Source organism: Trichoderma breve, chromosome 2 (genome assembly GCF_028502605.1).
Source record: "Trichoderma breve strain T069 chromosome 2, whole genome shotgun sequence".
NCBI classification, from domain to species: Eukaryota; Fungi; Ascomycota; class Sordariomycetes; order Hypocreales; family Hypocreaceae; genus Trichoderma; species Trichoderma breve.
The window spans coordinates 4,951,908-4,964,271 of NC_079233.1; the positions used below are offsets into that span (position 1 = coordinate 4,951,908).

General features: G+C 52.2%; 1 protein-coding gene across 1 annotated transcript; it reads right to left on the minus strand.

The window, feature by feature from the left end:
• Positions 1-11,313: 11,313 nt before the first annotated feature.
• T069G_03725 (uncharacterized protein) lies at positions 11,314-12,262 on the minus strand (the record flags this gene model as incomplete). Its single annotated transcript, XM_056170935.1, has 3 exons — positions 11,314-11,559; positions 11,614-11,942; positions 12,028-12,262. The coding sequence occupies 3 exons, from the start codon at positions 12,260-12,262 to the stop codon at positions 11,314-11,316; spliced, it is 810 nt and encodes a 269-aa protein (XP_056031827.1).
• Positions 12,263-12,364: the final 102 nt, after the last annotated feature.

Here is a 12,364-nt window from a genome sequence, read left to right on the forward strand (position 1 = left end):
GCCGAGATAGGCAACCAGAAAACGGTGAGTGCCCTTTGATTGATTGATTCGATGCCGTCCGTCTCGAATTCTAATTCTGGTCAATAGGCCTGGCCTCGCTCCAGCAGCCAACCAGAGCCGTCTGCGCGTCGAAATTGCGCTGGCAGCCTCCCTTGCCTTGCGCCGCCCAGCCCAGGCCTGGCCAAGCCAAAGTACACGAACGGCTGCCACCTCTCACCGGAATTTGGCTGCATTTGCCATCGTTTGCAGGTACCGCTGCCGCCCGCCATTCCCCCATCCCATATCCCCATGTTACCTGTACAACGCAAAGGTGCCTACAACACGGCCAGCCAAGCAGTAGCAGTACATATCGTACAGCGCATTTACACGTATCCCTCCCCCCTTTCCGTTTTCCAACACTGGCCTGTTGCAGCCAGTCCAGTCAGTCAGGCCAGTTGTAAGACTCATTGTCGGCCGGTAGATGCAATTGAACTCCACGCACGTAGGCAGCGTACCTTGGTAGCGTAGCGCCGTACTCGTACCTCTTTACTCGTATGTACCTTTTCCACTTGTCACTTTGCCTCTATGATTGAAATATGACCACGAAATCTCGACTCTCCCAAGCGCCCTCGCCCGGGCGTACGAACCGATTGGGAAACGGACTAGCCGCTCTTCTCCGTAACGTCGACGCTTGCCTTGCCATGGCCAGGAATATCATCAAATCCCGGCCCACTCGCCTCCGTTTTTCGCCTTTTCGACGCTTCCAAGCTCCCTTCCTTTCTCCTTAACGGAGCGCCCAGACGCCCTTCGGCTCCACCGTATGGAAGCCTTCTGGAAGCCCGACTCTTTCTAGCGCCGAAGCCCTTCCATTTCCTTTTCCTGCCACCTCTTTTTGTGGAGAAGAGCTCTAGCACGTTTCATCCTGTCCTTAATTTTCACAGGACCGTTCGCTCCAATCTCACCCTCGTTTTCAGCCAGGCGCAAGGACCAGCTGGGCACATCAGAATACGGAATAAGGGTGCGGCGCAAGAATCGTGGGGCGCGCAGGGCCACTTCTCAAATTGGATTTGCACAAGCAGCACTACGAAAACAGCAACAGTAGCATCGTGGCCTAGACCATGCAGAGCTGAGGAAGGAAAAGGGCAAACCAAAGACAGGGGGGTTCCTCCGAACAACAACTGACAAACCCAAAGTTGTTCGCTGTCCGTATTTTTGTCATATATTCTGAAAAAATGCGAGTGTGTGCGCGTGTGATTCACACACCGTAGCCGACGTAGCTACTCTACACATTGCCAATCACACACAAGGCCAGCAAAAAAGTGATCAGGTGCCCTCTCCAAGGGAAAATCGCCCCAGTTCTCGGCGGGGCTTGGCGGTCTTGGCCCCTGCGATTCAAGAGTCCGACCCCGTCCGGCAATCCGATGCATATCTGCAGTCGCCTCTTGTTGACCGCCAGAATTATAGCATCCCATTCCAGGCGGTAAAAAATGCTAGCAAAAAAAAAAAAAAAGCTGCTTTGCATGAAAAATGCCGGTGGATAAGATGGAACCGCGCTACGAAGCTCATGAGGAAGAAAAAAAACCATCTAGCGTTCTTTGATACCCGACTATGGGCCCTTTGCGGTGTACATAGTTGGGGTGTGTCTTATTCCCCCGGCTTTTTGATGGCCCTTCTCAATCTCAATGCAGCGGTACGGTGTAGAGTAGATTGGCATGGCACGAGTACGACGTCAGAGGGCCAACAAAAAGACTGCTGAGAGAATGCCTGCTTCTCTTTCTGGGTGATCTGCAGGGCTGCCACAGAAGCAGATCGCGATTTTGCGGGGCGGGAGCTTTTTGAACGTCTCTTCTCTCGTCAGCTACCCTCGGATGCTGGACGTTTTACACCCTGGCTGTAACACATTTTGATGGGAGTGAAACGGTGCTTGTTGTTCCTGTAGGCATCATGCCTTCTTGGTCTAACTGACAGCTCCGGGTCTGGCATTACGAGTTTAGCATTGAGGCCGGTGGGCGCTTACACCGGGCTCTTCTTTAGACCGGTATCTACATCGATATTCGTAGCCACCAGTCTTGCTAATGGCTTCGCCGGTGCTAGATGTAGCCCGATGAAAAATCTGTCTAGAAAAGCGGCTAAAGGCCCGTGCTTGTTCTTTTTCTCTTCCATTTTTTCCATCGAGCGCCTTAAACAAGACGCCAATTTCAAAGGCAGGCCTTGACATACGGTAAGAGACCGAAACCGCTATACTAGCTGCTTGGTATCACGACTCGAGCAGGGCTCCGTGCGCCTTAGTTCGTCACTCACCGCATTGCGGGACGATGCAGAGCCGAGGCCTCGGTCAAGCGCCAACTGACGTTGAAAGTCGGCAATCGGGGGTTTTCGCTCTGTGGGAATCAAACCAATGATGGGGGTACCAGGCCGGGCAGAAAAAAAAAAGAAAAAGAAAAAAATTCATGCTGCCGCCCGAGGCTTCGGTAACGAGCAACATGTGTAAGACGCACCCCCCACCGTTCCGCCTGGGTTGCTCGTGACCGCCCAGGCTCCAGGCTCCTAGACCGAGCTAAAGACAAGTCGATGATGACATGGACTTTTTGACGGTCAAGAAAAAAAAAAGAGTGAGGTGTGCTTTGTTGGCCGTGTTAGTGGCATTTTCGATGCGGTGTCCAGATGTTTGGCCCGTCACACCACGTCAACAAGCCCATGTACTTGGGCAAAGTGCCGTCGCCCTTCTCTGCCGCATGTCACTCGTTCACGCAGTCGAACTGGCCAGTAGCGTTCCGTTTCACTGACACATCCTGCAGCCTTACCCTCCCACGTTGTTGACAAATTCCCACCGACCTGGAATAGGATGGTTGAGTCGTCCGCCCAGTGGTTCGCCCTCCAGGCAGTGACTCTCTGTGTGTGAGGCTCAAAGGGAACTAACCCACCCCATCCCTGCGTACGGCGGCGTCTATCATTGGGCTTCAACACCGCGGCTGGGCAAATGACTCACATGGCGGTTTCGACATGCGAGTTGATGCCATGAAGCTGTCAGCCAGTCCTAGCTCCTACAACAAAACATGGGGTATGCTCATCAATCCAAGAGGCTCCTCCCCAAAACATGCCAGTGCTACCAGGCATCTGTGGGGACATCTGTGATATGTTGAGAAGCAGTGAGATTTGACAGAAGAGCTTTTTTCCTTTTTTTTTTCGGAGCATTCATTACCCGCCAGAAAAATAACCCGACCGCCTCCCATGGGCATATAATATTATGGGATTTAAATTACTGTGAGCACATGCATGCGTCTATCGATGCACGTTCCAAATTAAGAGTCATCCGGGGCGGGGCAGCGATGAAATCATAGGGGTCCTCTTTTTTTTTCTTTTTCTTTTTTTGCCCTCTATCTCTTTGTCTTTTTGATAGCAGTTCGTTCACGGATGTTTTTGTGTGCCCAGGATCGTCACAGGCATGGCATGTGTTGGGGTTAGTCTTGTTGACAGCTCGCATTGTGTGATGCTCTTGGAGGCTTGACAGCACACATCACAAACTGCCGAGTACTTTGTCCACGACGATGCGCCCGTTGCTGTAATTTCCCAACGCCCTCTACAGAGATAGACAAGAAATAAAAAACGAAACATGATATATTGATAAACACAAATCATCTTATCACAAAGTGGACACTCACTAAACAAGTAGGGCAAAAAGTTGAGCCTACGGATATATCCGGGCGTGTCCTTTGATCCACGATGGAGCACCAAGAAGAAGGGTATTAAAAACCGAATCACTTTAACAAGAGTCCACCCAAGCCGGGGACAAGGGTCTTTGGAGAGAGAGGAAGGAAAGGCTGCGCACGGGGCAAGATACTTGTGGACGTCGTATCCGCCTCACTCATAAGAAAACACGACAGGGCTGTCGGTAAGTCGGATAAGGCGTCATCCTTTTTTTTTCTTTTCTGTTCGTGTCTGAGCCACCCCGCGACAGGACGGGTACCTGGCCTGGGCTTTTTTTTTTTTTTTCTCGTTTCTTTTTTCGTTTATTTTTTTTGACGGGTGGATAGTTGCCTGATGGTGCCGCTTGCCACCCCCTGCTTATCTTTTTCAATGTCTCATTTATTTCTGTCCTTGATCATTGCATCTGCGACTACGCGTACTTCGTACTCGCATGTGATGCGAAATAACAACAAGACGGCACAGCTAAGACATTTTGCTGATATGGCCGAGCCTGGTATTCCAATGTCTCGCTTGGCCGGCAGCAGGGCCTCTTCGGCCACTCTGGATTCCGTTATTATCGCGTACTCGTAGTGTCAGTACTAGATGGTATAGTACATGCTGCTAATGTATACGAATTACGAAGTAATAGCACCGGACTACAATTACAGGTCTTACACTTTGACAGATCGGCAGTCGGTGTAATACTGTACTCTGCCACTCCGTACGAGCAGCACTAATTTAGCACGTCAAAACGAATTGAAGGATGCAAGCTCTTGGGTGGCACAGTTCGTGCTTTGGTCCTACAGTACGACGGTACTTAGGAAATCCAGGCAGACGGATGCCTTGCGAGCCGATCGCCAATGCTACCTGGTAATCACATGGCAGCACAAAGGACCTGCAAGCTTATCCGTATCGCATCTCCCCAAAGAGAATCCTCAGTCCTCTCAGAGGCGAGCTGGTCCAAGGTAGTACCCGCAGGATCCGCCTTGCAGGATGGAAGGAATGCATTGCAGTACGAAGAGGCTGCCGTATTCCAAGCACGTGTGCGCAGTAGTGCCGTGTATCGAAAGAGAGCCATCGTGGAACCTTGTCCCACAGCTAGCGCTCCTCCCAATCTCCCAAATTTGGCATCAACCGAATCGGTACATCCCACACGCCTGTCACACACTCTGAGTACGTAGTACACCGCCGTTTCGAATTGATCGAGGCTGCGGGCAGATTTCTGTGCCGTACTATTTTCTCTCTCTGTCTGTCTCGTCTGCCTTTGTGCCGGGACTGGGACAGGGGGGTGGGCAAGGTTTAATTGAGTACGGTGGATCGATCCACCCCCCTTCTAAAAGAAGAAGAAGAAGCAAAAAAGTCACACAAATTCGAGAGTCTCGGATATCGTTGACGCAAGAACAAAATTGCGTGCGGAGCAGGAGTTCATTACGACAGATCATGACGCCGCGATGGTCGGATACCTTGCATCTGGAGGTGACTGGGGTGTCGGATGACTGAAGAGTATCGACAAACTGCTGTTTCATCCTGTCTAGCTAAACGTGAAACCGGAGGCTACGGCCTTTTGACACTTTCTTTTTTGTTGCTCGCAATTTCTCAATCGTGAATAATAAACCAACAGCTTACCAAGAGGTCGGTATTTGTCATTTTGGTTGCCGTTTTGCCGGCGGCAGAAGAAAAAGGGAACAGAAATTAGAAAGTCTTCTAGTGCAAAACTTGTAAGATGAGGCAATCGCGGCTAAATGGGGGTCCCGAATATGTACGCACTAGCAGTAAAATGACCTATGGCCATATCTTTCTAAAAAAAATTTGTTGGGGCGGCATCCATATCAATGTTTGTATAAACAAGTGCACAAGTGCCATATTGGGTGCGAAGCATACAAGTCGTACATAACCAAACCACCTCCAAGTATACACTTACAACGTGTCCAGGGGTTGATTGTGATGAGACGCAATTGACTTTCTCTGCCCTCCCCTAGCAAATGTGCTTTTCCAAGCGAATTCGCTTCAAAGAGGTTGCCCCTATGCAGGTACTCGTGCCTCCAAACCTTCACCACCACCCTCTCAAGTCTGCCTTTCTGACTGATCATCCCCCCGGCCGTCGCAACTCAATTCCAAAAAAAATGCCCCCAAGCCAACTTTCTGACAGGACAGGAACCAGCTCGTTCAACGCCCGTCGCTGCCCGGTCCAACGTTCGCCACCTCCTGGCGCCAGTCCTCTTTCTTCCCTGGCCTGGTTCGGGTTGCGGAGTGAAATGCCACGCAGAGGGATCTCGCCGTTGTACATAATAAGCATAGGGTAGCATCGCTCCGACAACACACGTAGCCCTACCATCTCGAGAAGAGAGTCGACGCCGAATCACAGCCCAGCGCCCAGCGAAAAAGTGAAAGCTGATCGAAAGAAAAGCGAGAGTGGCGTCCCTCCATGTCCCTCCCCAGGCCCCTTGTTCCAGCTCTCCCAGGGGGTTCCAGCCAACTGGGCCGTCCTAGCGCAAACTGGCGCCTGCCAATCACCGTGCCTCGTCTGCCCTCCGCATTTCCCGAGCTTTGCTGGCCAAATTTGCCCTGATTCTTTTGGAGCTCAAGGTTTCGGGCCTTGAATTTGCGTTTGTGGCTGGTAATTGGATGCCATTGGCTGCTTCGACTCGGTTGCCGGGCCGCAGAATCGTTCCATTTACCTTCTAACCAGAGTTCAGCAGGCATTCTTCTCCTTTATCATCTCTCATTTCTCTTCAAAATGCTGTTGGTCGACGAAAATCATCAAATGCTTGGCGACTAAGCGAAACGGCGTGGCCGTCAAAACGTTCGCCGCTTATCTCGTACCTTGTCCAAGGGCAACGCAGCCACCGAACTGAACTGCACACCTTTCGCCGTGCTAGCCAGTTGGTTTCGAGAGATACGGCATGGATTTGTCCAAGCTATTGCAAATCTGCCATCTCTGGGGTACAGCTTCCCAGGGTCAGCTGTTCACCGTGCATGGTAGGATTGGCAGCTTGGCCCTGGTCCATCGTCAGATGATCACAACCATGATTGCGGGGATCCTTGCGTCTGTCTCGCTGGGCCAGCCCCGATCCATGATACAACACTACCGCCCTACTTCGAATCGAGAGACACAAGAGGGCGTCGTTTGTGATGCTCGCACAGCGCGCAGCCCAGGTGATTGGGCATCAACGGGGCTCCAAGGGCCGGGGAGAGAAATCTCAAAGACTTGCTCAGCCTTGTCGTGCGGGCAAAACCGTTCTACTGGGACGAGTCAAGCATCCCAGGTATCCCTCATGCAGCAGGTCCCTTGCCAATGACGCCCGCAGCTGCAGGAGAGGATTACATGCGTGCATTATTTTTGGGGACGGGCCCTTGGTAACGAAAATACATACGATACTCGTACATGTGCGTGCCCATGTTGCGTCGCTTCTTGGACGAGCCGCTTCTATTACGGCACCAGCAGCCAGCGAGCGGCACTATGAGCAACACTATGGATAACACTATGAGCGGGCTGCGGCGACGATGCGACGGCGGCTGCTCCCTTGCGAACCCTCGTCTCCAGCCGCACGGCTCCCGTCTCGCAAGGGCCTCGGCGCAGCCACGCAGCTGAAAGCTGAGGACCAGGCACAGGAACGGGCACGCCAGAGCCCTGCGAGAGTGCGCTGCTATTGGTCTGGGAACGGGGGCCCGTACCGTCTCTGTGGCAGCCCTCATGCACCCTGTGCAGATGCCCTACATGATGATTTACCGGTGTCTACGAGGTACTGGGTAGGTTTGTATCCTGTACCCTTGGGCGTGCGCGTTGTTTGTCATGACGGACGGATTGGGTCCATGCCGCACAAGTGCAGTAAGGTGAGTCTTGAATGTTCCGTTTTGCAGCGTCATCCACAGGATTGCATACAGCCGCACCGCATGACGTGCCAATACTCGATGTCGTGCCTTTCTACCTGATACACCTGCCGCTTTCTGTCTCGGATCCGCCATCAGCAAAGGCGGCTCTCTCTCCATGTCATCTCCATCTCCATCTCTCTGCTACATGGTTAAAAGGCTGAGACGGCTGCCTCTCTGCTTAACAACGTGCTTGGTAATGAATTCGGCTTGCTCGGGCATAGGTTATCGCCTGAGTGATGCAGATCGACTGTTACTGTAACACTCAAGTGTCAGCATGACGCGGCTCGGAGACAAGAGCTCGGCACTTTGCGGGAGCAGTGATAAGACAACATGAACCGCCAGCAAAGCATTGGAATCCATTGATATCGCCGAAGTGGCTGTTTCTGCCGCTCTAGTGCCTATCTATCGTCTGTACAAGGACATCTAAATTTACCTTGTATGTCGGAAGCTGATTAACCCCCGAAACACACATGCCCTAGCCGTAGTCTCGCCGCAGGAATCGATAAGTGCTCAACTCGCTAGCTGCATCAACGCCGTTTGAGTCAGTGCGAAAGGGTGGGGCCATGACCTGAAGTTGAGCTCATCAAAGCTCCCCTTTCCTCCCGTAGATACAGTAATCGATACCTAGTAGATTCGAATGGCGAGATTGATCAATCACTGCACTCGTACGAGGCCTGCTTGTGGAGAGCTCTTTGGGGGAGCAGTGACCAGGCGCAGCTCCACCAGCAAAAAAGAAGTGTTGCCGTCAAGCCACTAATTTTCCACGTGGTGGGCAGGGGTTACTTGTGGCGTTCCCCAAAACACGGACCCCTGGCGATCAGCGATGGGATCAAAGAGGCTGCCACACCTCGCCTTTTGAAGCGTGTGCTGTGCTCATGGCGAGCGATCCAGGGCGCTGGTTGAAGTCGGTCACTGATCACCTACAGGTGAAAGTGTATCAGGTTGTACTCGCACTTGAGTGCATTGCAGTAGAGCCCTTTGTAGGATTGTCAGCCCTCCTGTAGAATTGCGCCGCTTTGGGCTTCATACATGTGTCTGGATTTATGTTGGATGCTACACCCCTCCTCCTCCTCGCGCCATATCGTGGTTCGAGTTGTTGCCAAGCAAGCACGACAAGACAAGAAAAGCAGCGGATGAAGGGATAATTGCTGAGCTGTCCTGCGCCATCGTCGCATTGACTTTTTTCGTTCGTCTTTGCTGGTGGTGTCTACCCCCTCATTCTATGCCTGAGATATATGACGACAGCGGTGCGGAGAACAACGTCCGGTGTGTTGAGATAGCACATGTACACTAACACTAACATCATACTTACATCTCGGCGGACGGGTTAATTGGCCGCTCCCATCACAACAGAATACCCCTGAGGAAAAGCACAACATGGATACGGCATCACACGTGTTGGAATTACTAACAGTGGGCAGATCGTGGAGAAAAAAAGCCATGTGCGTCCGAAGCGCTTGTGTTACACTCGCTCTTTATTTTCCCGCGCTGTTTTTTATAGGGTAGGTGGTTTTTTGCTGCGGCGGGCGCTTGTCAAAATCTCTACGAGGGCGTACGAATACGGTACGGCACCCTCACCACCAACCTCGTATCGCCCAAGGTGAGGAGCAGCGTTTTTTGAAGGAATGATGGTTGAATTGCTTTTTTGTTCCTTCGCTTGATTCGGCACAGAGATGCTCCGATGCAAACTTTATTTTCAACGGCCTTGGCAAAAGGGCCATGACTGATAGAATTACTCGTAGTACCTTAGCTGAAGCTTTTGCTTGCTTTCGCCTGGCGCTAGTCGGGGAGCTACACACCTTGGTGTTCGTGATAGCTTCAGCCTTTTCTGGTCGCCCACTGAGGTGAGGGGAAGGCGCGCCAAGAGGGTGTAGCGTAACGAGGCCTGTATGGCCGAGCCTGGGAAGCCAAATCGTGCCAACTCAGGCTCAGCTGCGGGACGCCTGCAGCAGTTGAGTTGTGACAATGGTCGATACTTGTGCCCAAAGTACCTCTCGTCTCTGCTCTCGCCAACATGCATGGATCTTCGCGCTGTCATGCGAGCAACGATGCCGTACATTGGCCTTGTGCATGTTTTTTTGGGGGTCGCGGTATTCTCGGCAAACCCAAGTCAAGACTCTCTTCCCGCCCGTCGTTGCAAAGCCCCTCTGTCCCTTTGTGCGGGGGGCCGTGCAATCAACAACCCCAGGCAGTTGTACGGTGGGATTGTACATCACGGCCTTGCTTGCAACGCAGATTGAAACCGTACGATGGATTGCCATGTCTGCCGCCTTCTTTGACAGCTGCCCTTTGGGGGACCTGGTAACCAATCAGCCCGTCTTACGATAGGCGCCCAACACCTTGCGGCTCGGCGCTATCTGGCAGTATCGCCAACCACGGCCGATACGCCCGCTGCTGTAAATGCGATCCATGGATGCGATGCGACCTGTTGCCGCGACCGTTCCGAGGGCACACGGCAGATTTCCTGGTCAAAATTCATTAATTAATTTACATGACCGGCCCGCGAAGTTGCGGTGACGTGACTGTTTGCTGCAACTGGACCTGCACCAATGGCTCGTCGCGGCTGGAACATGCCACCTCATACATGGGAGAAGCGCGCACATGATCCATTGCTCCGAGATATCCTGGCGCAATTCTGCGTTATCTCTCGTCGTGAATTGAAAAAAAGTGACAAGGCACAAGGCCAAATCAACGACGACATTGAGGGCTAGATGCAGCTCTTGCCTCGACCACACCAATCAGACGCGCCGCAGCCTTGTCATGGCGCCTCACGTGGCAGTTCGAGACGAGGCAATTAACTCTTTGCCGGCCAATCACGGCGATTTGTGCCTTTTTTTCCCTCTCTGACAGACGCATGTTACATGTATGAGATCAAAAAATCACGGCCCGTTCTGGGGCACAATTCGGCCTATCGTGCGGAGGCCGCGGGCGAAATCTGGACTCTCACCGGAAACCCGTTCAAACCTCAGACAACGTACCCCATGGCAGGGCAACTTAATTTGGTCAATCTCAACTGACAAGCTCGAAATGATAATTGCCGCGAAGAGTATATCCTCCGCACATGCTGCCATTGTGCGATATTAATTATCAATGGGGGTATATCCCCACCACTTTTTCTTTTACGTACATTGTTGCTTGCTGCTACTTCACTCCCCGGACTTTTTACGAGGGAGTATCGTATGTACAGGATATACGGAGCAAGGTGAGCGGGATGGTCCGTTTGAAACGTTTGAAAATCGGCATGGGTGCGATAGCAAGACCCTTCTTTGATCCATTCTCCGATTATATTGTGCCGAGGCAGATAACAACTCCCTTGTTGCTTTGTGTTACTCGATGGAAAAAGAAAACAGAAAAGAGGCCAAGAACCAAAAATCGGCCACCGATTTGTGAAACCGCAGATAATGTGCCTCAGGACACTCTCAACACCGCCCTGGACCCATGTTGGTGATGAATCCCGCATGGTGTTCTGGTACTATGCCAACTGACCTGTGGGTGTACGACTGCCGTGCCAGTATGGTTAGAAGACGCCCTCGCATCACTTCGCATTGCATTGCATCGCTCAGCCCAGAATCGCCCGCATGCGCCTGGATACACAGTCTCCGCATTGCGAAAATTGCCCAGCCCAGTGATTGGCGCCCCGAATTGGATCCTTTATGCGAGACCATGCCGATGACGAGACGCAAACGATCCTCCAAGCTCCGGACGCGATAATTGTTGAGCATTATCAATAATGACTTCTTGGCCGATTCACCACCCCTCCCCCCCTTCACCTTGTCATGCGGCCTCTTCGCCAACTGGTATTTGCGTTGACGCGATCCAGTTCTCCATCATGGCCTGGCCCCCAAGGTTTTGCTGCGTCTTGTTCTCCTTCTTCTTGACGATCAAACAAAGGACGCGGCCGTAAATTGCGAACCCCTCATATGACACGTCCATTGCGAGCTTTTTCTTGTAGTCATCGTGAAACTCCCCCTCTGGCTCTGCTGGTAGTTTCACGGGGCCCCTGGGGCGTTTTGGCAGAGGCTGATGACCGTCAGAATCCACATCGACAACCGAGGCGGAATCGTCGTCCCCGACATCTTCGAATTCGTCCGAGTCGTCGATTTCAAGGGTATTGCTCCTTTGGCGCTTTGTCCGCCGGCGGGTGTTGGTGTTGGTGTTGGTGTTGGTGTTGGCGGAGGGGATATCGCTGAGCGCCACGCCTTCATTGTCACTGTCCTCCTCGATGCGGATTGGCGCAAAGTCGTTGGCATCCACGTCAATGGGAGTCGCATTAGTCTCTGCGATGAGCCTTGATGCGTTGGACTGCAGTGCGGATGGGGCCTTGTCCCGGAAGAACTTTTGCTTCGTGAGCAGAGAATGCCGTGTGTCGGTTTCCATTAAGAAGACGGAAACCTCAAAGTCATCTGCTGGTAGGTTAGAATCCGTCATTTGCTCCAGACCAGGCCAATTATGCGGAGGCGGAAAAAGCTTGAGAAGAAGAATCTTTACCTTTTACGATGACATCTTTGATCGTCTTCTTCTTTGTGCTCTTCTTTTTACTTCGTTCTTTTTCTTCACGGAGCTTGGGTATCACGAGTGGTCGGATGGCTTCGATGACCTGTGGAAGAATGGGATTTCGGGGGTTTAGAAGCCACGACTGTGCCAGCGCTGGGTTGTCCAAGTATATCCTGCATTCAAGAACGGAATATTTTGTAATCCTCAGGTACCGGCGTATGGGTGCCATTTTGTTTCAATGTTACTACGAGCTGTATCGCGGGAGCGTGAATGTTGAAAAGAAGGAGCCTGAGCTCTCCGGTGATGTAATCGCGGCTCTGGGCCAGATGCC